This window comes from Gallus gallus, chromosome 3 (assembly GCF_016699485.2).
Source record: "Gallus gallus isolate bGalGal1 chromosome 3, bGalGal1.mat.broiler.GRCg7b, whole genome shotgun sequence".
In the NCBI taxonomy this organism is placed as follows: Eukaryota; Metazoa; Chordata; class Aves; order Galliformes; family Phasianidae; genus Gallus; species Gallus gallus.
The window spans coordinates 66,319,756-66,346,022 of NC_052534.1; the positions used below are offsets into that span (position 1 = coordinate 66,319,756).

General features: G+C 38.4%; 1 protein-coding gene across 2 annotated transcripts in view; it reads right to left on the minus strand.

The window, feature by feature from the left end:
• CDC40 (cell division cycle 40) overlaps positions 1–26,267 on the minus strand; it is a 36,992-nt gene that overhangs the window by 1,579 nt on the left and 9,146 nt on the right. For both annotated transcript variants that reach the window (NM_001006407.2, XM_046938872.1), the window contains exons 3-14: positions 25,854–25,983; positions 16,539–16,622; positions 14,843–14,982; positions 14,144–14,240; positions 12,513–12,652; positions 10,466–10,540; positions 9,731–9,776; positions 8,229–8,330; positions 6,535–6,650; positions 6,109–6,242; positions 2,484–2,560; positions 391–535 (exon numbers count right to left, since the gene is read on the minus strand). In NM_001006407.2, coding sequence (NP_001006407.2) covers positions 391–535; positions 2,484–2,560; positions 6,109–6,242; positions 6,535–6,650; positions 8,229–8,330; positions 9,731–9,776; positions 10,466–10,540; positions 12,513–12,652; positions 14,144–14,240; positions 14,843–14,982; positions 16,539–16,622; positions 25,854–25,983 — 1,286 coding nt within the window. The remainder of the gene's footprint in view (positions 1–390; positions 536–2,483; positions 2,561–6,108; positions 6,243–6,534; positions 6,651–8,228; positions 8,331–9,730; positions 9,777–10,465; positions 10,541–12,512; positions 12,653–14,143; positions 14,241–14,842; positions 14,983–16,538; positions 16,623–25,853; positions 25,984–26,267) is intronic.

Here is a 26,267-nt window from a genome sequence, read left to right on the forward strand (position 1 = left end):
GGTGGGAACAGAGCCTGAAGGGCTCTGGGGAGACTGCTGCTGACCGTGTGCAATCAGAGCCAGATGCAGGTCTGTGCTACACCAGGGCTGGGCAAAATAAGGGCAGTCTCCAGATACTTTAAGACAGCAACCTAAGTCTTCTTTAGGGAATGGGGAATCTGGACTACGCTGACTGCTTTTTAACTGTTGCTTGGAGCAACTGTTGAGCCCACTTAGTCCAGTCAAACAAGAAGAGCAAACTTTCATTTCTGCTGCTTATCTTAGAGAGCCCTGTCCTATTACTGAGTTAATAGGATGGCTGTGCATCAATGAATGTTGCAGAGGATTCAAAAAGAAATCTGGTGTCTGTGCTCGTGAGTTTAAGATGAAGCTCTTCCCCACAAAACTCACCTCATATCAGGTGAAAAATCCACTTGACATGCGTAGCCAGCTACCATGTGACCTTTGAAGATCTTCTTTTTGTTTAATCTGAATCTGTTCTGAGCTCCAAAAATCAGAATTTGGTTATCCATCGACTGGCAAGCCAACCATTTCCCTAAAAATGCAACGAACAGAGGAGATGACAGAGTGCCACGTATGAAGAAACAGTCTTGGCTGGAAAGTGTGAGACACACGTGACTTTTTCTGCATTGTGTTAATTCAGATTTTCATTATACAATCACAGAATCCTTAGAGTTGGAAGGGACCCTTAAATGACATCTAGTCCGACTCCCCTGCAATGAACAGGGACATGCACAGCTAGATCAGGCTGCCCAGGGCCTTGAATGCCTCCAGGAATGGTGCATCAACCACACCTCTGGGCAACCTGTTCCAGTGCCTCGCCATCCTTTTCCTTATATCTAACCTAAATAGAATCTCTCTTATTATGTAATGAAGTTTCTTGGTAGAAGCTTATGTTACATCACAGAATCACAGGGTCTGGAAGATGGCCAACCCAATTTCCACCTGTTACAACTGTCAGAAAGCAGAAAATTATGCTTAGGATTTAGGAAGCTTGTTCTTACAAAATACACTCAGAACCCTAAAAAAGCTCTGCCTGTTACATTAACCCCACTAATGAATTGATCCATTTTTAAGCTACTGAGTAAGTTTTTATGGTGCACATATTATAAATTCTCAATCAAGTAATTCAGATGAAGGGGAAAAAAAAAAAAAACAACAGGTAATCTATTTGATTACTTTTTTTGTGGGTACTCTAAAATGGCCACCTGGACTAAGGAGTTTCAGAATCCTTATAATTTTGAGACTATTTAATTCTCTGTGTCAGGAAAAAAAGGCTTTTCTAATCTTCATTTCGTTCTGTGTCTTGGCACTGCATTAATTCCTACCTGCGAATCCAGTGAAAGCAAATGCACTACAGAACAGTTTACAACAGACTTTTGCCCTGAGGTCTTTATATTATCATGGTCTTCAGTGTCTTATTTGAACAACAAGGACAGAAAACGTGCTGAATTGTCCTTAAATCTGATCCAGCTTCTAGCTTCGAATTTCACAGTTTAGTTCAGCCTCCCAGAGAAATAAATAGTGTGCTTACCCGATCATGTTATACTCTTCTAGTTTTGAAAAGGTCTACTAGAATCTTCTGCACCCTTCAGAAGGAAACTGAAAATTTCGTTCCATAGAATTTTCAGTTTAACTGTCTTTCTCCAGAATCTTCCTTTTAATATTAAGGCTCTGCCTCGACTGTTAAGAATGAAATATTTACGCTGCAAAGGAACTGCAATTTGATGCTGATAGCTGGCTGAACGCGTTGGCTATACAAACTGATCAGTCAGTGCTCAGCAAATGAGACTGTTAACTGTAAATCTGTAACACTTCAATAACATAGGCAATAAAGCTATTCAATTTTGGCCAACACACATAAAAGAGATTTCGTCCTATTAGAAGGATTTTTTTCACTTATTGCTGGAGGCATTCAGCCTTTGCCCTCCTGCAGTCTGGTTGTTACTGAAGAACATAAACACTGAGGAAACATTAACATACAGAAACACTGAGATAATTTGGAATTTCTCTTAAGCAAATGCTATTTGTGCTGTATTCAGAACAAAGAACCAGCATCAGCAGAATCATGTAAAACATCAGTCTTTGTGTTATCAGCAATACCACAAGGACTGCTGAACTTGCTCAGTACTTTGCAGCCCTTGTCAATTCCCAACGTTGTTTTTCCTAATATTTTAAATATTGCAAAGAACACACTGAAGTTCTGTGAAAAAAAAAAAGAGCCCTTTTACTCTGCTTGGACGAAGTTCTACATTTCAACTGATGCAGCTATCCTGGAACAGCTCCTCCTTTTGACCTATCTCGTCTTCTCAAAACCTTTAAATCCAGATTCAGTCAGATCTTGGAATAAAGGCACACACATCTTTGGGAAGGTGGGGTTGTATGGGCAGCAGGGAGGTACGAGTGGCAACATTACAGAGCTATCATTAGTGAGACATCTTATGTCAGCTCGGCCTGAGAAGGCAGTGAAGTTGTTAACCCACCATTTGGAGACAAAGTCACGGCTGGCATCGAATGCATACTTGGCTCAGCAATATACTTGAAGTCTACAGGAATGTCCCTGCAAAAAGAAGGAGGATGTGTTTTAGGAAGGGATGCAGACATTCCAAAGGGCTGCCTTAAGACAGCTGATTTACTAAGCTACTGAGAACATAGCAGTGCTGTCTAAAGAAGAATGAGGATAAGCTCAAAATTATGGGTGCTCACCTAGAGAACTCCAGCTGTGCAACCATTTACTGGATAACCTCTGATAGCATGAATTTACCCCAAACCAAATGACCCATAGTCTAAAGCAGAATCCTGACTCCAATCAGGAAACTGTAACATAAAGATACTCTATTGCCTTCAGTTTCTTTAAAAACAACAACAACAACAACAAAAAACTACCCTAAACCCTAAAGAAAGCAGGAGTTTTATTCTATTCCCTCTGACAATGCCATTTTCCTCCTGATCTCCCCAAATGGGATGCCAACCAATTCTGAATGTTTGTAGCTGAACTCAGCTGTGAACTCCCTGGTCTCAATTCCATTTCATTCTTTTAGAGGAGTACTCAAAGCTTCAAATCATGCCTGGAACAGGACATAAAGACATCACTGTGGCAAGGCCTGATCCTCTGCAACCCCTAACAGCCCACGCTCCCTCAGCACGGCAGTCATATGCAGTCCTCAGTTGTAGGTGAAAGCAATCCTGCCAGAGGCCACGTTAAAACAAACAAACTTTTGACTGACAAAAAAAACCCAAGAAACAGAAAAAGAAAAAACACCAAGAAAACCAACCCACTCTGTATCATGGAATCTCTCTCAGGTGCCAAAGGTATCTTTATAAGGAAATACAGAGAGAAGAGGCCTGCTGGAGAGGCACAGACTAACAGACACGACAAGCCTCCTAAGTTTGGCAAAATAAGCACTAAGTTACTGCTGTACTGCTCCTGCTTTGCCAGCTGATTCAAAGGTATCAAGAAATAAAATCTTCCAAGATCAGTTGCCCAAATCATTGCACAGTTTATCCAATTAGGATCAGACGCGTGAGAAGCACACGAGAGAAAATAACGCTTTGCATTTCGAAAAGAAAGCACAGAATATAACACCCGTGTCGACTTTAATATCACTGCCGTAAAGATACAATCGCATCAAAAGCAAATTTTAAAGCACTCCAGTTAAGACTGGACAAACTACCAGATCTTTAAGTTTGTCCTTGTGAAACCTACGAGCACGCTCTGAACTCTCAGGGAAGGGACATTTGCATTCTCAGGGGTGAAGCTGCTCACTGTAATGAGGTCTGACATGACATCCCATTACCAGCTCTGGCCAAGTCAAAGTACTTACAAAACCCACTACAAAATTTCTCTGAACAATTGAAACCAAGCAATTAGACCAGCTTTAATTACTGGCTTTTAAGGCCGCATTCAGGTCATAATTACTTTGAAAGCTGCTTTGTTTCTGAAGGATACTGAAGAAATACTGTGCTGAAGAACATGAAGAAATACACTGAAATACTCAGTAACCAAGTCACCCTGGATTTAGTAACAACTGTCCTTATGAACTTTAGGAGAAACAAAAGGATTTGAGGCGTGGTATGAAATAGTTTGATATGGAAAGCTGATGTGCTGAATGCACCGCAAAAATCTGGATATTGAAATCATGTACATACACAGACTGGTTACCATATATCAGCTGCAGGTTACGGACAAATGTTTTTCAAGTCATGGCTAGAAAGACAACATTTACTTTATATAAAATCAAAAAATTCCCCAAAGACTGTATGGCAGAACACTGTCTACAGTTGAGTTCCCTATTATCTGAACAAGGGAACCCCTTTTCAGCGTACAGGATGCTCAGTGCCTATTTTTTTTTGCTTCAGAACAATCAGGTTGCGATGTTCCCATACCAGAACCTTTCTGCCTTTCCTGCTTTTCCCCACAGAGTGACTAAATCCACCCACTCCGCTATTTATTTCAGCCATCAACACAGAGCTCACAGAAGAAGGGCAATCCAATCTCAAGGAAATAACAGATCTGTGCAAGTGACATCCTCCTCCCACTCACCAGAGAGGAGACATTCCTTAGCAGACACGGTACTGTAAATACTTTGAGGAGCTCAGTAAATACATGGGTCTAATTACAAAAAACTGTACAGAGGCTCTTTGGGAGTCACATCTGGAGACGGCGTTCCATGCCTATAAGCCTAAGCCCGGGCTCCCAGACTTTGGTCATTCCCACTGCTGCTACTGGCAATGATAGCAACAGATCACAGACACGCTGTGGGTTTTGGGTGACATTCAAATAGCACAGACTGGAGCCTCTCGTCTGGGTGAAAAAAAAAAATAAGAAAAGCTGGGACAAAACTGATTAGTCACAGAGCTGTCAAACTCACGTCTGTGTTGTGCAACAGCTTTCATGAGTGAATGACAAAATGAAACGGATACTTAAAGATATGGAATTAATAATTTCAGACAGAAGTCTGAAGTCCTAGAGAAATCTTCAAGTCCTAAGCAGAAGACCTAGAATCTTGTGGGAAAGGTTTCAGAAACAGAAGATGTTTGTTTTCTCCCCAGCTGTGTTAAAGACTGGAAGGCACTGAAAATGTTTAGAATGAGTTTTCTTGGTGAGACTTTCATTTTTCTGTTACCTATTGCACTCATGCTCCATCAGTGATGGCCCAAAAAGCAGACTACCAGAAAAGCAGAAGCAAAGCTACGCCAAGATTCTTATCTTGTATGTTGGCTAAATATTAAATAACATTGTACATATCAAAGCTCAAAGCGTTCAAAAGCTACAAATTTTATATATCAAGCTTTTTCTAAGAAGGCTTATTTATGGGCTCCTGTACCCCTGGGGAAAGTAGAGATCGTAACAAAGACTGCTAATAGAGTGCAGTGTGCTTCAGGCTGATATGGCTGTCTTGTGCTTTCTTTGGAGGAAGAGAAATCTATGAAGTGTCTCAGGAATGAAGCCAGAACAGGTTGGTTAGTGTTCAGCAGTGTGATAGGAAACAAACAGTTTTCAAGATTAGAATAATTTCTCTAGAGACTTGAGAAATATACAACATTGAAATGTGTTATTAATCATGAATGCTAATAATAAATACAGCCTGGTGCCCATATAAAATTTGCATCAATAAAAGGAGGTTTTCCTAAATAGATATTTCACTTTGCTGACTTTCAGAATAGTTTTCAAATACAGCAGTACTGCAGGTCAATAACGTAGGGACAATAATTCACTATCAGACACTAAGAGTGATTTCTAAGACACTGCAAATAGATTGTGGAATGGTTGTTTCATTTTACTGGAGAACAACATTTAAGAACTAGAGCCCATAATAGACTGAGTGACAGAAGATGTGAACTTGCAGAGGATATGCCCAACTTCAACAGTTATCAGAAATTAGCAACAAGGATATCAGATTGTTCTGGTTCTATATTCTTGTGAAAGATTAGCTACCACATAATTACATACACACTTACAGAAATTTGAATTCAGCTCTTCCTCAGATAGCTATAAAACTTGGTATGCTTCAGCATCCTATCTGCTACGTACATTTTTAACGATACACTGCCTTCTCAGTTTGTTCATAATATACTTGATGCTAAAACTTAGTATTTTTAACTTACCATTCCCAGACTCTTAAACTTTTGTCATCGGATGTACTCACAAATCTTCTATTTTCATCCACAAACACAATGGTGTTGACAGCTCCCAAATGTCTATCATATTCCTGCACAATCTCACCGCTCCGAATATCCCACTACAATTAAATAAGTCAGAGTAAGATGCTGGATTTTATTGAGTATCAGATTTATTTATTTATTTTTATATAATTTCAAGCTTTAAAATAATATCAGGCAAAAAAGCAACTCCTCTAGTAACAGTCTTTGAAAGTAGGAGGAAAAAGTGGGAGGAAAAAGAAACACGCTCAGCTGGTTCAGAAATTCTAATTGAATAAGAAAATTCAAGTAAAACTAACATTTTTTTTGGAGCTGGAGGCAGAGTGTTTACAATGAGAAATCAGGGAAAAATAAGACATAAAGTAGACATACCTGCACAATTTTCTTATCTGACATTCCTGCAACAAAGAGATTTTGTTTGTCTTCATCGGGATTGAACTTGACACAATAAGGAACCTTCCTATTTGTGAATCTTGAAATACACTGTCCTGAAATAGACAAAGCCATTCGTATTGGGTCAAGCCAGAAGTTCTAAGGACTGATTAGTTTATTACATATACTGATAGAGACATTCATTCTATCTCACTAACGGCAGAAAATACCTTTTTTAAGCCCCTGAGAGAATGAAAGTGTAGAATTGACCCTACATATTAGTTGTCACGTTGGTAAGCATATACCTGTATAAAGACATACAAACACATTCATCCAAACAATTACTACAGCTTTCCAAACAATGTAACTCTGTAAGCTCTGTAGCTCACATGTTATCAGGACATAGTCAAGGACATCAGAACTAGTCAAGACATGGCAAGCTGACCAGAGCCTTTGTGAAACATCACCTGATTAGGGACAGAGTTCTTCCTGACAGAAGACTTGGAACTCAGGCAAGAATTTCTTATTCCTAAGTGTAAAAAAAGGTAACAGTAATCTAACCACAAAACAAGCCACTGATGTCCTCTCATGGTCTGAGCCATAAATAGGTTACCTGTAACTTCCAGAAGCCTGTTGTATTTCAAGAGCTCAACAGTGTCCAGAAAACCTCAGTTCTGACTCAGGCCTGGACAATCTGACTTCTACTTTCTGACTGACACTTGAATGAAACTACTGCCACTGCTAATCAAGAAAGCTAATGTGTTTTTCAATTATGGAAACTTCTTTCCTATAAAAAGAAGGGGAGTCAACTCTTTGAAAGGGTGGATAACAGCAGGACAAGGGAAATGGTTTTAAGTTGAGGGAGGGAGGATTTGGGTTGGATGTCAGGGAGAAGTTCTTTACTATGAGAGTGGTAAGGTGCTGGAACAGAGGTTGTGGATGCCCCATCCCTGGAGATGTTCAAGGCCAGGTTGGATGGGGCCTTGGGCAGCCCGGTCTAGTATTCAGTGTGGAGGTTGGTGGCCCTGCCTGCGGCAGGGGGGTTGGAGATTCATGATCCTTGAGGTCCCTTCCAACCTGGGCCATTCTGTGATTCTGAGATTTCTTTTCCAACACCCTTCGTTTCAAAGAATACCTGCAAAATTTACCCTTCATCTTTTTAACTAAAGAAACCACTTGGAGCAGAATGTTACTGAACATTTCCCAGCCAGTTCTGTGAAAGCAGCAGACCTATCCTCCACTTCCTATAGCAGCAGCTCAACTTCCACCATCTTTTCCCATTCAGAATGCTTTTCAAGATGAGAGCATTCTCATCAGCATTCAGCAAGCTGAAAGATCAAGTGAAATAATTCTTCCAGATTTAATTTTGGTCTGAAGTGTGATTTCACTGCTTTTTATGTCTCTAGATGTAAACATACGATTAAGCAATTTGTTAGTTTTTAAAAAAATTAAAAATTGTACTGTCATGGCAAACACTTAAAGGACTTCTCAAATAAATAAGCATATTAAAGTATTCTCAACTGCATTATTACAGATAACAAAACATTTAGAATACAAAGACTACTAGTCCTGTTAATAAAAGCCTGAACACTGAACTATGAAAAGATATTAAGGGTAATTAGAAGCAATCTGATTGATGATACGCCTTGTTATTTACTACTAGTTAACCACAGCGAGCACAACTACAAGCCTACCTGTTTCAGTGTCCCACAGTTTAATGTAGCGGTCGTATGCAGCACTAAGAAATCGAGTGCCAGCGTTATTAAAACAGATGTCTCGAACGGCTTTCCCATGTCCTACAACACAGAAAAGATGCAATAAACCTTTAATTTGTGCGTAGAATTATGGCTTTTTTTGGAGAATGTTTTTCCACTTAACTGCTATAATCTTCAGTAAGGCAAAGAGAACAAGGAAATTGCTTACTGAGAGTCTTCCTGAGTACCAGTAAACCTGATTTCAGCGCAGCGATTCAAGTGACAAAGAACTGCTGACTCAAGTACCTCATAAAGACTGATGAGAATTGAAACAAACAAACAAAAACAAGCCACAAGCATACATAAGCACTGGAGAGAGAAACAACAGCACTGCCCAGAAAGAACGCGCAAATCAATGTTGACATCTAAGGGAAAAAGCAGGAGAGACAAACACTACCTGGGATGCATTTGAAGGAGAAACATTTAAAATGAAAAAACAAAACAATTAAAAATCATTGGAAATGTGAGGCCTTCTGATGTTCATCTTGCTATCCCTCACGCCAATACTTTCAGCTGATCATTGTAGCTCTCTTCAGTTAAAATACTGGCACAGAAACGATATACAAAAACATATGTAAAATGTATATAAAAGAGATAAATAAATAATAAGTAAATGTGTGTATCTGTATTTATAAAATTGCAAGAAGCTTTCGATATATATTGAAATAGCAAGTAAACCTGGTTAATGTGAAGGACCTTCTGAGAAGAACAGTCAAACTGTCCGGAAATGAGCAGACTATTAAGAGAACCTTTTCTGAGCATTTCTTTGCTACCCTGCTGTCATCAGAAATATCAGATAAAAAAACTTCTTTGTTGTTGCTGTTACTCAACATATATTCACTCGAAGTGCATTCTAGAAATGCTCCCATCTCAAAAGAAGAATCAGCTACTTTTGTTCTGCATTAAAGACTGCTGTGAAGTTCATATATTTCTCTCTCAACCATCTGCTTTAAAAAAAACACCATACTGTTACATAAACAAAGGCTGCAGCAGAACCTAACAAAATAAGAAAAAATTCCCATGTGTTTGCACTTGAAACTCAGCACACAGGAGACCACCTAGCTAAAGAGGGATTAACAGACCACGAGATGCCCTCCCTAAAGAAGGCTGCTGTTCTCAATAGGAAGCAATTCAGCCTCACAGTTTCGCCTTTGGAAAGAAGTTTTGCATTAAGTATTGATGAGCACAGCACACTAATGTCTTGTTTTAAAGGGCTTAAAGAGTTCTACGTTGACATTAAATTTCCTGGAATAACGCCAAAGGTTCACTAAAAAGCTGCACCTTTTTCAACTCTCATTGCCAACATTATACTGAATACCATTTGCCTTGGCTGCTTACAGATCCTCTCTAAGACAAAGCAATAAGCTAACCTATAACATGTCAATTCACACAGCTGTTTTATATGTATATTAAGGGCTCAGTTTAAAGAAAAGCATGATTACCAATAAACGTCCGTAGACATCTTCGATCACCATATACTTCCCACAGCTTGAGAGAAAAAAAGATGAGGGGAGAAAATATGTCAATAGTTAAAAGAAACAATGATTCTGAAATGACACCATTTCTTAAGAAACTAATTACAAGTTTAAGACATCAACTGATTAATCCCACATATCTATTCAGCCATTTACAAGAATGCCATCTTACTAGCAAAAGAAACCCAACCAGACCCTTGAATAAAAAAAAAACCCACAGTACAGTAAAAGATGATCTAATGCGAGTTTTTAAATGTCTAAGGTTTTGCTATTTAAAAAAATATTAATCAATTAATTAGTTTTCTAATATGACTATGACTCTATGATTCTATGCACTGATGGACTAAAATAGGATTAGTTCAACGCCACAAATACTTCCAGTAAACCACTTGATGATGGGAAGCCTATTGCTAGCTGCAAAGCTAAGCTTCATAGAAAATTACAGCAATAGCAAAGACAGTAACCTGAGCAACTCAAGACCTTCTAAATTCTATTGCTAAGTGATTAACACTGTTCTAACACCCACACCACCTTGTGTATTATTCTATCTTTGTTCTCAAGAACTCCTAGTCTAAAACTCAAGTGAGGAAATAAAAGTAACAGTAACTCAGTAGAATTACCAAGCATTTACATACTCTAAATGCAAGGTCTGTATTCAGTGCTAGAATAAAATACATAAATGGAAGTGGAAAAATAACTCACCTTAATTTTGCAGTCCATAGAGCAAGACAACAGCATATGCCCAGACAGAGGAAACAACCTAACTGCACTGACTCCCTGTAAATAAGGACAATTAAAAAGTAAGTGGAGCATCTATGTACTCTCTCAGTTCACCAGCCCTCTTTCTTTTTATAAGCAGAAAGCTATAATGCAACTTCATAAAATGTACAGATACCGTATATATCTAAAAGAAATATGCTACCATTCCACTTTAAAAACAGATGTATTTTTAACAATTGTTACTGGCAACAAATTGATTCACTTCAGTATCTGTATATACATACACCCTAGAGCTTCTCCACAGTCCCTTCTCAACACTCACACCGTTACTGTGGTAATCACATCAAATATATTGTGGGTTAAGGTGACTGCTTTAAACAGACACTGCTAGAACAGAATCCTTTCCTGACAACCTGCTCTCTTTGCCATATACTGTTTTCTGAAGAAGTCCTGCTTTGTTTGTTTTAAATACAACATGGCAGCAGTTCCATCATGGCAGCAGTGCCGCTGGTGTATTAAAGTAGTCCCTGAGGCCACTTCCAACACAGGCATCCCCAGAAGCATTCACAGGTTCTGAAGCTGCAAACGCTGTGGTGTCTCTGTATCTCTACTCAGATGGCCTGCAGTATTCCCAAAAAGTAATGAATGCTACTTCTCTGGTAAAACAAAACAAAACAAATACTAGCCAACCTGCCCTGCCCGGGCTGGCTAGTATATGTGCTTTAAATTGATAGAAGGACTATGCAGATTGAAGGCCCTGTTTTTCTTGTGTTCCAACTAGCAAATAGCCTTTTCAGATGGGACATGTGGAAGCATTCCACAGAAAAGTTTTTAGCCAGCTCCACTTATTGCATATACTGGCTTGTAGCCACTGAACACCAGATTCCCTGGGCACAATATCTTCCCATCTGTCAGTATTTTGGGTCATCCTTACAAAGGAAGTCTAGAGAACTGCCAGGTACTCATACTTTGACATCTCTTCTTTCCATAATATGTCAATTACTCTGTTCTTATTCCACCTAGTTCCTCCCAGTCTGGATGGACTTGCAGTCTGTGTCCCTCCTTATCATTGTTTTCTTATATTCCCCAGCTTTTCTAACTTTCTCAGTCATCCTTCCTTTTGCTTCTCTCATCCATTCCATTATTTGTCTTTGTTGTTTGAAGGAAAAAAGCACAAAACCTATTTTACGCATCAGTTAGTGTCTGATAGGATAATAGGCAAAGGAGTGACTAGAGCTTTGGGGAGGAGATGTTATTCTGGAAAACACTGATACTTGTAACTACAAGTTCTTTGATGAAGCAGTTATTAAACAAAAATACAGAGCTGCGACTCAACAAAAAAAGGCAAAAGCCTTGTCTCCTTTCTTCCATCTTTTGGGTATCATTAAGGTGCTGCCCACTGTAGCATGGTATATTCCCTGACACAATACTGAAAATTAGAGATGGAAGAAGCAAACTGAATACAGGCTTTGTGAATCTGATCAGTGAAACAATTTTTAACGTCAAAAAGTTGTGTTTAGTTACACTGTCTGGCACAAAAAGAAATGATGAACATGAAGTAACATCAAGGAAAACTGAAAACAAGTTAATAATCATATTTAGGAATCCTGTAGTGCTTATGTATTATAATCACAAAACCTACTCAACTTTTCACAGGTTTGATGTGAAATAGTGTTTAAGTACTTTTACTGTACAAATGCATTTTCATTTATCTCTACAATTAGTCTTGCTCTTATTCACATGGCAATTTAGTAAATAACCCCAAATTCCATAAAGGTGAATGAAGAATATTCATCCTTTCAAAAGATGTTGGGAAGTCACTATGTTCATGAAGAAGTATATAAAGATATCACAAATAATCATATCTGACCGTGTGAACACCTCATGTGGGTGTAAAATGCTGCCAACTGTGTGCACAATGTCATAAACGAGAAAAAACATTCATTTCTTTTACTGATGCTTCGGTTTTATAGAAGTTCAGATACAAAACAAAGTGCATTTTTATGAGGTACACTCCGAAACTTCCTACCTTTGTATGTCCAGACCATACATGGATTTGTTTCTTTGGAAGATAGCACTTCTCAGGTGGCATTGTAGAACGAAGATTAACTCCAACATCTTGAGGAACGTGAAGGTAAGATCTCCCCTGATAGTCATACATTTCCTTAACTAAAAAGGTAAACAGAGAATTCAGAGAATCAGAGTGATTGTATTTTAAGAGGTAAAAATCTTAGGAAGATTCAACTGACACATATTTAAGGTTTTTCTCAACACAGCTGTCTTGCTCTGAAGCGGGGTGGAAAGAGGGATGAGAAGAAAATAAATCCACTTCATAGGATATGGATTCTTATTTGACATCAGTTGTGGTCAAATTAAGCCATTTCAGCAAATCTGCTTGAAATCTGATAATCTGAACAAAACAATCTCCCCTTTAACCAACTTACCTCAAAATGCAAGAGTGTTCCTGAAGACAGTAAGAGTTTGCTTACACTAACTGTACACAGATTATAACCTGCACTCTAACTCTGGCATTTGCTTGCAATTTACACCTGGCTCTGTGCTTTAACAGTCATTTCAACACAATTGCAAAACAGAGGGGAAAAAAAAGATCCATCACCAACGTCAGCCAACTGGTCAACCAATAGCAGTCAGCACTTAACACCTGTTCTTTAACTAGATTTCACAGAAGTGGCTGGACGCTCATACATGCAAGGTACATTGTCCTATAAATTGATATTCCAAAGTAGACTTCTCTGTTGAGCAGCGATGACATTAAGCTGTGCACTGATTTAATTAATTTCTGTTTCTTGAATATTGATATGACAGTTTTGCTCGTACAAATGACCTTCTGCTCAGCGTTAATGCTTAAAGGTGCCTACAAAACACTGCTTCTTTCTGGAAGGCTTCAGTTTGAGATGATTCAAATTTATCTTGTAAGGACTTTGACTGTGAAACTATATATATATATATATATATATATATATATATAGATGTACCAAGACAGGTGCTAACTACCTGTGCCAAGCAATGCCACGCAGGACTGTTTTGCATACGGACAGATGAAACAACCGTTTCCAAAAGTCACTTCATTTTACTTACTTAACATTTTCTTACAATGTTCTTTGAAGGTATCATATGCTATAGGCCTCAACAGGGTAATCATTTGATAAATAATTCTTCACAGTATGACAGCAAGAATGTTTACATTAAGAACTAAGGAATTACAGGGTCCAAGTGATTTTCTAAACTGTATGTTTGTAATTCAAAGCACTGTTTACTGATTAAAGTATGAAAAGACAAAACTGCGGTCATTCTGAAGTTCAGACTAAACCAAGCACATAATCTCAGTTTTTGTTTTTGCTCTGTAAAATAGGAAGAAGATATGCATACCTAGTAAGATCAAAAATAAACAAATAAAACCAGTACCCTGAAAGATGACATTTCCACGCTGCTTTTCTCAGTATGATGTGGAATTGGTCCAAGCTTATCTCTTTCCCTGCCCTTTATGCTTATGCCTGTGAGTGCTATTATCTCCAAAACAGAAACATCAAGGTGCCTCAGCAGTTTTGCTGAGGCTGTCTGCCATCCTTACTAATTAACACAGCAGGCAAGAAAACACAGTGAGCAGGAAAATGAGAACAGGCAGGAAGATGCCATTACCATGTAATATAGTCTTCTCCTCTCCAGGTTTATCATCTTCTAGTTTTCCTCTCTTCTGCCTCTTAGCTGTTATTTCATCCAACTCCTTCTGTTCTTCCTGGAAAAATAAAACATGATCTTGACTTTTAAAAAATTAAATGTTCAGAATGCTGTTAACAAATCCAAAACTGCATTATTGTTCATTTGCTATTAAGAATACACGTATTTGCTAAGTGAGATCAGAAATATTTCTAAGCATCAATAGAATACCTTGATCAAAAGCAGATTAGCTTGAAAGGCTAAGTACACTGAAAATAATTAAATATAATCTTTTTATTTATAGACTATGGCTAAGCATCACTGACTCAATGTGAAGGACATTTATTGGGTCGGTTGTTGCTTTAAAAAACAACAACAACAAAAAAATAAATACAAATTCACTTTCAGTTGTTTCCAAGTTGCTCCTGTTTATAGGGATCTCTTGTCAGACTCTACATGTGATACACGGATACAATTCATTCCTATTTCCAGTCTTTCAAACAATTGAATGCACACTATTCAGAACACCCTACTCGAACTTAGAACCGGTAATGTTTCTATCACCCTAAAGCACACCTTCTGGTTGAGACACACTGGATCTCTATAAAAACCACCACATAATATATTATTGCACCACAATGCACCAGCAGTTTGTGTTTACAGTGCTGAAGTAGTACTTACTTCTGAAGGTTTGGCTACTTCTTTTTCATCAACATACTTGGCCCATGGTCCCAGAAAGCCATCAATGTTAGATGCATCATTCTCCTTGAATTTCTTCCTTTTTTCAATTTTCTTTTGCCCTGTTTCAAACACTGTTAAACCTAGAGAAAGAAACAATAGACTGCTTAGCTGCTCACACAGATAACTCACCTTAACATCATAGGTCTCATCACATCAGCCAAAAACAAAAACAACCAAAAATATCTCAACAACACTCCATCCAAAACACACAGGAAAATGGAGAACACACTTAGGGGCCAAAGCACTGCTGACTTATTAAATTACCAACACTGCTAGCCATGTACAGTAACAGAAGAGCCACTTAAACTAGTATTTAATCAAACGTGCCCGTGTGTTTGTAGCACTGAGTTTGCAGACTGCATGAATGTATTGATTTTCATACTCCAAACAGTGCAGACTTTGAAAAATTAGAGCCTGAACAACTGCCTTCTGACCCCTGTCCCCCCATCTCTCTGTTTCAAACAAAATCCACAAGGAAGCAAATACATAAATAAGTAAAAAAACAACAACAACTAAACACAAAAATCTCCCCAAATCCCAATTACAACTGTGTGTTTTAATTCAGTTAAAATTCAGTTACCTATTTCTGAACACTATCCTATTCTTTCGTATAAATGCTAGCTTATCACAAATTCTGTGCCCTCAGAACTTCATCCATCAAAACCAGTGTGCAGTTTTCATGTAATGCTTTCCTACAGCATCAGTAATACTTCTCTAGGGCAAGGGAGACAAAAAGGATTTTTTGTAAACAAAGGAAAATAGGCAATATTGAAGTTAAAAACAATGGTCATATGTAAGAGGCTGGTACAATGCAGCCAGTTTTCTTAAAATAAATGACAAAAATTGCAGTACCAAAAGAATATATTTTACTTTTGAAACAATTTAGCCTTACCCATTTGTATCTAATATAATTGCTGTATCGAAATAAGTCTATTTTTGATTGCTTTCTTTGGAAGGAATAAATGAGGTAACCTGCATATTCCATGGATGAGAACAGAGAAATAAAGAATCTTTATATATACATGCAAATAAAAAGTTAATATATATATATCATGAAGTCACTTTCATTGTGAAATATCTTGCATCAATGTATTAATTACAAGCTCCATGCCTCTGGTAGTCAGTTCTCTCAGTGGAATGCTATGCCTTTACCATTTGGCAACGTTCCAGTGGTTTCTCCTTTCCAAACAGTTTAACTCCTCTTAGCAGAGATAACTTGCAATCCCCAACAGGAGTGCTACAGGTGGCTCACATAAGCTCCAGTTTACAACTGAGTAGCTTAGTTTAAGTGGTTAGTTAGCATAACATACCAACATCCTAATGTAGACACACCACAACCTGGATCAAGACAGAATTGAAGAGGACCAAAAAGATCTGTTCCATACATACAGATCAATCCTATTCATTCAACGACACCTAAGAGGGTCAAACTACAAATCTGAAATTTCAGTAAGATTAAAGATAGCCTGATATATTTGCTACTTCAGGAAAACAAATTCCCCCTGTATCTCTGATGTGCAACGCATCATCATTGATAAGTCTCTCACAGTTCCTTCCTCTGCCAATACCTACTCCATTTCTTAGTGAAGAAATGAAGAAATAGCCATCAATTTATGAGAGATTCTGAAACACTTACCTTGATTTTTTTCAGCTTCTTCTACAGAGCCAATATACTTGGTAGCAACTTCAGGGTTGTCTATAGAGGGGTCTAATGCATAGCCTGGAACAAGGTAACAAAATAAATGTTATTTTGGACCTTTGACTTTTGTGGAGCTTTTGTACACCTTCCCACTAAGTCCATGAAATCATTTCCAGTTGGCACTCAGGGAGCTCAGAATGAAGAAGGACAAATATTTTATACTCACTTGAGCTCAGTATTGTAGTTGGTACAACGTTAGTACAAGCGGAATGGCTTGTGTTGGAAGGGACCTTTAAAGATTATCTAGTCTAAATCCCCTGCCACGAGGTTTCTGTGCATGCACTGCAACCAGAATGCTTAAATCTGCACAATGGAGAAACAGTTCACATCACAAGAGTGAGGCCTCAGGATCTTTCTGGCCCCCCAGAAGGCCTCTAGCCCAGCACCCTGCTCCAAGGAAGGTCAACACTGAACTCAGACCAATTTGCTACAGTACAAAACACTGCTTTCTGGAATGTCATAGCAGCCTACTTTTGTTTTCTGGCATAAAGGAAAGATTTAACTCTAAATTTGCTGTCAGCAATGCATGATTTTAATTGGGTGCTGCTTTAGTTCAGGGCAAAGGCAGTAAGTCGCACTGAAACCAGCCAAAAGGAAGAGGGCAGGGATACAAAAAAGGAATGGAAGCAAATGAAGTTTTCTAGGGCTTTGTGCATATTCTGTGTCCCCCCTGCAGAAATGATTTCATCCTCATGTCAAGGCTGGGAAAGCCTGTTCCTTTCACATGAAAGAAGCTGCTTTAACAAACGTGGAACATACCAGAAGCAGCAGCAATAGCCTTTAATTTTTAAAAGAATTAAGCATTCACATCATCATTTCCTGATTACTGCAATTGAGTCTCGTTAAAAAGCAAAAAAAAAAAACCACACAAAAAAACCTGCTGCATTTACTCTTATAAATAATTTATAAAATGTATTAGCATTTTGGTAGATATTCGGGATAATTCACTTTTTTTTTTTTTTATGCTGAGATTCTCATTTTAATATGCATCTCTTACACTTTCTCTCCATTTCTCCTGAAGCAGATAGGCACGAGCTTCTGTGAAATACAAGTAACCTCATGTGGTTTCCAAGGTAGAGGGGTCCTGAATGTTTATTGACCACTGTGGCTTCTTCTTCTTTTTTTTTTTTTTGTTTAAGACTGCACCCTGGTGGACGCAGCACCATTTTTTATTAAACATTACTCAAATGACAAACTGCCTCTTGAGAACCCACAGAGAATTCCTCTGTGAAGGGAAGAGAAGGGAAGAGAAGGGAAGAGAAGGGAAGAGAAGGGAAGAGAAGGGAAGAGAAGGGAAGAGAAGGGAAGAGAAGGGAAGAGAAGGGAAGAGAAGGGAAGAGAAGGGAAGAGAAGGGAAGAGAAGGGAAGAGAAGGGAAGAGAAGGGAAGAGAAGGGAAGAGAAGGGAAGAGAAGGGAAGAGAAGGGAAGAGAAGGGAAGAGAAGGGAAGAGAAGGGAAGAGAAGGGAAGAGAAGGGAAGAGAAGGGAAGAGAAGGGAAGAGAAGGGAAGAGAAGGAAAGAGAAGGAAAGAGAAGGAAAGAGAAGGAAAGAGAAGGAAAGAGAAGGAAAGAGAAGGAAAGAAAGAGGAAAGAGGAGAAACGAAAGAGATGAAAAGCAATGAAAGAGAAGCAACTTTTACCACTGCTAGAAGTAACCACACACAAATCTACAGAAATCTTATGGCATACAAGTTAATTCTTGTATTTTTGCCGATTCACAGAAACAATTATGAAAATCATAAGCGGTGGAAGATTAGCCCGTGACTCCCAGAGACCAACAGTTTATGAAAACACTAAGATGCAAACGCATTGGGAACCTATCAACGCCAGCCCAATAGCCAAAGGAGACCATCACCAGCCAATTCTCAGACACATCGCTGTCCTAGAAGATTTTTACTTACATGGATAACCAAACTGAGCAGACACTGTAATCAGACTTACACTAATTTAACTGCCTGCTTTTATTAAGGCAGTATATCAGTGAGTTCTTTTCCAAGCTTATAGCTTGGTTTCTATTAACAGCAGAGAGATATTACTTTGGATTTATGTCAAAATCAATACAGTGGTTTTCTTGTCCTCCAACTGTATTGACAGACTCTGGGACTCTATTTGCTCAGTACTTGTAAAAGAGGGACAGTATTCTAATGAATAAGGAACCCTGGGCCAAGTACAGCTTCCCGTGGAAGTAGAGACTTCTTATAGCTGGATTGAATTTGGTCCAACATCACTGTCATAGAAAAGCTCTGAACAATTTCTACTTTCTAGTGGGTATGTGAAAGGGAATCTTTGCTTTCTGGCTGAGACTCCTAAACGCAGCTGCAAAAGACAGCATGCTTTTATCCTACTCAGCTGGTATATATAACGTGCCTTCACTCCTACGTCTCCTCTGGTTTCATTTAGGAGGGAGATATTTCATGTTACGCTTCAGCACAGAAAGGTACAATTCCACCTACATCCATTACTTCAATGCATCTGAAAATGGTTGGTTAAATAATCATGCTTCAATGTGCATTCCAGAATGACAGCTAATTCAAGTAGGTTTACGTTGTATTGCGCAATGCAGCACAGAGGAACTCAAGGTAGCTCACATACGTGAAACAACATAGCTGGTCTGAGTCTGATTGAACTGGCCTGTGAATAAAGCAATATGGGAATAAAATGTCTACAATTGTAAAAGCTAACAGTGGCTGCAGGCACTGCATGTGAGCATACAAAAAAAACCCCAAAACTCCAAAAAAAAAGTAATTTTTTTTTGTGTAAGTTTTTTTTTTTTTTTTTTTTGTGAAAAGTGTAATTTTCAAGTCATTTTAAGCTTTACAGTATCTATCTTACTGATACACTAATCCTTTTTAACAGAGTTACAGAATACTCATAAAGAGCTTTGAAATTCACGGACAGAAGACTGCTTATTATTTAATAAGACATTAATATCTTGTGAAAGAGAGGCTTTAGAATACTAAATGCTGCATGAATGAAGTAGTTCAGTTCTAGCATAACTATAGAGACTGAAATAGGTATGAATTTTTTTTTTTTTAACCACATTAAGAATAGAACAGAATTGTTCAGTTCAAACTGACCTGCAAAGATCACTGAGTATAACTGCCTGACCACTTCAGGACAAATCAAAACTTACAGCATGTTACTGAGGGCATTGTCCTAAAGTCTCTTGAGCACTGACAGACATGGGGCATCACCTATCAGGGCAGCCTGTTCCAGTGTTTGACCATCCTCATGGCAAAGCAATGTTTCCCAATGCCCATCTGACCCTCCTCTGGTGCAGCTTTGTGCCATTCCCATCCCACCACTGGTACCAGGGAGTAGAGCTCTGCTTCCCATCCTCAGAGAGCTGTAGGGAGCAGTGAGGTCCCCTCTCAGCCTCCTTTTCTGATGGCTGGATAACCCAACGTACTCAGTCTCTCCTCACAGGGTATGCCCACCAGGCATGTTCACAGTAATGAACAGTTTGTGTGCCACACGTAAAAAAAACCCATAACAACCCTTTACACTGAAACTGTACATATAAACTGTAATATGAATGAGGATGGGCCTGGAAGAAGGCCTAGCACAGTTTGACAAAATGTGCTTGTCAGTCTAGAAAGGGATGAAGAGAAGAGAACAGAACGGATGGACACAGTGGTAGTTTTGATATGTGAAACATCAAAGGCAACAACGACCCATGGCTTGACAGGACTACTGATAGAAACGTACGATGGAGTTAAAGTTTGCAGCACAGAAGGCTCAGGGTGGTATCAATAAAACCTCTACTATTATACTCATGAAAAAAAACCCTGCAAGTTTGTAGATTTTAAAAGCATGAAAAAAAAAGTATAGAAATAGGACAGACAAGTGCATCATGAAAGACCTCAAAGCAATTTTGACTCAGATCAAAAGATCTGACTAGATCTCTGGTTTCACGGTGTTTTCTGTAGATATCTAACCTGTGCATCCCCTGACTACTTTCAGGGAGTCTGAAAGATAGGAGAAGCAAGCTTGCATTATGAATAAGCTCCTCAGTTCAGGGGTAAAATGACAGCTTAAAAATCCATTGTGAATTAAAAATAGAGAACCACCAAACCAGTCTAAGACTTGACATTTGCTATGGCATGTTATATGGCTGATCTACAGCATTCTGTATTAAAAAGACAGGCATCTGACTGCTAAGTGCTGGTATCATAGAGACATTCTTGATAAAGAAAGTGAAGTCAGCTTGATCTGTCAGAGATCTGGTTCTGTCAGAGAACTGGGGCTGTTTAATCTGGGGAAAAGGAGGCTGACGGGAGACCTTATTGCCCTCTTGCAATATCTGAAAGGTGCTTACAGCGAGAGTGGGGTTGGTCTCTTCTCACTGGTGACAGGATGAGGGAAAATAGCCTCAAGTTGCACCAGGGTAAGTTTAGGTTGGATATTAGGAAACACTTCTTTACAGAAAGGGTTGTTAAGCACTGCAATAGGCTCCCCAGGGAGGTGGTTGAGTCACCATCCCTGGATGTGTTTAAAAACCATCTGGATGTGGTGTTCAGGGACATGATTTAGCAGAGGGTTGTTAGAGTTAGGGTAGTATGGTTAGGTCATTGATCTTTAAGGTCTTTTCCAACCTGAGCAATTTTATTCTTCTAGTCTTCTATTCTATCTGAGAATTGCATTCAGTATGCTTTCCTGTTTTCCACGGGCTGCAGAGCAGTGACTTGATTATGGTTATAGCATTTCTGAATTTGTATAAAACACGTGAAGAAAGGGCAGATCATTCTCAACAGGTTGATCACTGCAAAGAGAAGCTGCAATCTCTAAAGCCAAACTGGAATACATTTCCAGTGCTAGTGAACCTTAGTTCACTACTTTGCTACATTTCCAGAAGTGAACCTTAGTAGGATGGTCAGGTTTTATCTACTTTAAACAGGTTTCTGGCACTGTGAAGAATCCAAGAGCGCTTTGTGATTAAATAGTTGGGGAAAGGCAACAGTTAAAGAAAAATAAGCGATCTGGAATGACACAAAAACTGAAATTTAAGATATATCCTCAAGCAAAAGGTATAGCACAGAAATTTGAAAGCTCAGATAAGAGGGACAGCAGTAAGCACATGATCCTACTTAAACTGGGCCCAGAGAATCAGAAGACCTGAGCGTACATACAAAATAGCAGAAGCTAAAACATAATAAATAATGAAATCTGAACATCTTGCTCTAAATTCAGAATTGAGAATTCAGAATTGGTAGAACAATACTGCCATAATTGGACAGAATGCACTCTCAAGCATGTAAAAATAAGACTGTCTCAACAGCAGGGAAAAAAACATGCTACATGTTGAAGAGAGGTCAAAACCAAATCAGATCAACAATTTAATAGAGCTAATAAGCACCAGAGAATCCTTTGGACTGAAATTCCAGGCTTAGGCAGTGGCAAGTAAAGTTGCCAGGACACTGCCACTGACTGCTCAGCCAGAAAAGACAATAACCATGAGATGGTGACAAAGGTGCTGGGCAAAGAACCACAGTAAAAATATAAAACTATTGCTAAAACATCTCTGGCACAGTATTGGACAGTGCACATGTTACATTAAGATGGGCTGAAAACACCATTCTTACACAACATACCTGCCCCATGAAGCTGTTGTTTTAGAGATTCACAAGAAAAAAAGTCAATTGAGCGGTGCAGGAAGATTGATCTTAAGACATTTTTACTAAGGATACATGCTTTAAAAGTGACTATAATGCAGAATAAATCAACACTTTTGAAGAAGCAAAGAAAGCCATAAAAACATTCACTACAATGATCTTAAACCAGGAGAGCTACACAAAACAGAGAAGATTTTACAAAGGAACAGAAAGTAAGCCCCAAAGGATAGAGCCTCTTCTGAATGCAGGGACATTTCAAAGACAGTGTGTTGGAGAAAAAGAACTACTGCCTGCCAGCTATTAAAAGACTTAAAAGAGATGAGAGGGCAGCGAGCACTTCTGAACAGTACAGTATGTAAAAAGAAACTATTAGAAAGTGCTCTTCAATGAGCTGAAGTTGCATCCAAATATGTGAAAAACCAAGAACCAAACTCTAGTAGCTTTAAAGTAAAATCTATGGTAAAGCAGCTCCCACCTCCCCCGCTTCTCCCTCTCTAGCAAAGTGATAAGCAAATCACATAAGGAATAAGAAAATAACACATCATCCTTTGTCATGAAACACACCAGAGTGCATGCAGGCCAACAGGTGATCAAGGAATGAAAAGAGTACCATAGAAAAAAAAAGTGATTTAAAAAACAAACAAAAAAAAAACCCACAACATAAATGAATGCAATCGTTATATGGTGGAGCCTGGGGAGGATCTTGTGATAGAACCTTTCTTTACGGCTAACGTGACAAAGTATTACCTCAGAGTGAAATGTCAGGAGACAAGAGTCAGATGAGTGGTAAGAACCAGGACCAGATGGTGTTTACCCAAGAGATCTAAAGCCAAATCCCAGTATAAAAACTCTCACCTAAAACTGACTCAATACACCTCCCTCTAGACCAGGTTGCTCAAAGCTCCATTCAGCCTGGCCTTGAATGCTTCCAAGGAGGGGGCATCCACAACAACACTGGGCAACCTGTTCCAGTGTCTCACCACCCTCACAGTAAAGGAGGAACTGAGTTAGACTGATTACAGGGTACCTCAAAGACACTTTGAAAACACGCTGCATCTTTACTTGGTTAACTGATTAGCAAAAAGAACACAGATACACTACTACTTGTTTGCCTCTTTTTCTTGTTCGTCTTCAGGTATCCATTGCTGCACACCTGTCTAAGAGGATCTTGACTGAGAATCATTCTGGCCCTTCTTCAGCTACAGCATGGACAATCTGATCTACCCAAGCATCACACGGAAAAAGCACTTACAACTGGAAATATTTACTGCAGGAGAAGTACATGGGAATGACTGTGCCAAAACAAACTTGGGCTTTGTCAGTGACTAACATAGATGCTTCCCACCTTAGACATATTACCTTTCAAGCTGATATGCAAAACTACCTTTAAAAAACAACCAAACAAGCCCCCTACCTTAAAATAATACGAAAAGACAATAACAAATTCCCCTATAAAGGTGCAGACACTGCAGCATTGACCTGTTTTGGACACATGATCTCATTTATCAGTTTCTCTGTCATGTACCACAGTTGTCCTTCATTTACAGTTGTTGATTACGTACATGCTAGCCATTGCAGATTTAAGGCCTCCTGTCTTAGCGCAGTGCCATCAAGCAGCCTAACAGGGGCCAGAGCTCTCACGGTCTCCAGCTTTCAATTAAGAAATGTAGTTTCTGTTCTACCAGTATGCTAAGATTTTGTCATTACAAATACAAATGAATTAGATTTATGCCCAGCAACTATACTTGTGTTTCTGTACTTTCTTGTCTTTTTCCAGAAGAAATTTACAACTTCCTTTCAAAATGGAAAAGAGAACGTCAATGTTTTTAATAGACAACTTTGACAACTTAAGCAAATACTATTTTTAAATAGCTCACAAAAGACCTTCTAGTGACCCAAGAAAACACGATCATTTGCTGCACATTTTAGTTTGAACTTTAGCTTCTCAGTGCTAGTTCTTGCAATTTAAACTATCTCAGCCTTTTCATAGCTCTGTTTTCACTGTACTGAGATCATTATCTGCTGAACATTTCCAGAAAGCTAATATGATAGTTGCACAGTTGCCAATGTTACCTGTCTTAAAAATATTTTTATACTCATGTAACAAAGCCTCTAAAGAAATTGCTGCGCACTATATAAATATAAATCAACAGCAAGAGCTTTGAGCAGTCTTATTAGTTCTACTCTCTGCCAAATTAAATTTTGCAATGCTTGCCCCTCCAAAAAACAATCAACGATATATGCTAGCAGACCCTTTTTCCCAATATGTATTTAAAGCACACACAAAACGCACAACCCACACAGCACAACATATAATTTCAGTGACCAAAACCTAACCCACCTCAGACCCCGAGTAAGCTCCTACCTGCACTGCCTGCCAACTTCTAACAACAAAATTGCAGTAAGGTAACTTAAATTTATGCTACAGAAGGAGACATCCATTTCTTAATATCTGCATTTTGCTTACATTCTACATCCTAACAAGTGAGAAGTACTTATTACCTAAAATTGCATAAAGATATAAATATAAAATGAAATAAAAATATTTTATATTTAGCATTTACAGGATAATCTCTAATAAAACTCAAATGCAAAGAGAAACTGAGTATGTTATAGCCTCTGACTTTAGGTAATTTTTTTCTTCCAAGTTTAGGTGTAGTACATGGCTCCCACTGATGCGAGCAATAAACGAAAGAGTTTTTCAGACATGAGTCTGCAGGGAATACTCTTCAGAGTACATATACAAATAAAAAAGAAAACCACAAGGTTTTTTGTGCTCCTAAGTTGACTTTTGTGACGCCACAATCTACACAGTAAGTATCAGAACTTGCTTAGTAGGCTGAATTTGAAGAATATAAAGTCAGACTTCACCTGAAAACAAACATTTATGTTTGCAAGAGAAGCATTTGCAGTCAAGTTTAAAGAAAAACAGAAATGAAAGCTTATAACGTAACACAGAAGAAAAATTAATCACAGTTATATGTCAATACATGGTGGTTCCATTACTTCAAACATGACCAAAAGAATGCTTAGAATACATACTTTTCAATATTTTCCTTATAAGAAAATACATTTTTCATACAATCCATAAAAAGCCTATTCATCTGATACTCAAACTTCTCCAGTACTCAAATCTTTCATTTTTCAAATGCAACAGTTTACAGGTGAAAAGATTCTTCAAGATGAGAAAGCAGCAACTGTGACCATCCACATGAAGACACACCTTATGTCATGTCTGTGCTAGAAACACTCCAGCAGATGCACTCTCACTTAGTCCAATTCCCATTCATCCAGCTTGCATCTACAACAAGCAACCACTGAAGAACTATACAACTTAATACGGCTTTCTTTTAGCTTTGTCAGAAACTACTTTTAGTTAGAATCACATGAAGAAATCTATTTGCATAAAAGATCTTCAATTATTTCTCACACTAAAAGCATGAAATTTTGATTTGTTTTCTCTACACCAATTCAGCAAACGAAGGGATTCATTAAGAGCATTTTTGTAGAAGATTGTGCGCTTGATTACATCTTCAAAGGGAATTACAAACTGAGATCACCCAAGTAAACACTACGATCTACAGCAATATGGATTCTCATTCGAAGACTTTTCCCCGTATGGATTCCACTGTTAAGGACTTACCATAGGTTACAAATGTCCTTCGTTGTTGCTCAAACATGAAATCGTTGATGTGAGCCGGTTCCGCATATCCAGAGAGCATATTTCTAGGTGCAGCCATTTGCTGAGTCCTAAATGGGTTTTCTGGTCCAAACTACATCAATAGCATTAAGAGAAGTAAATCAGTTACTAATTTATTATTGTTATTCATGTGTTTTTGGGAAAGAAAAAACAACAAAAACAACAACAACAAAACAGAAACACAAAAAATGGGGAGAAGAATAGTTTTGTCTTTCAAAAAAGGTAATGCTAAACCACTTCAGCTTTCTGTTCCTATTTCTTCAAGTCCACTGAATCAGTCTTAGGTTGTTATTTTGCACAGTGATCACTATCACAGCCTGAACAGCTTATTTTATGACTGAACTTTCTAGCCTATAT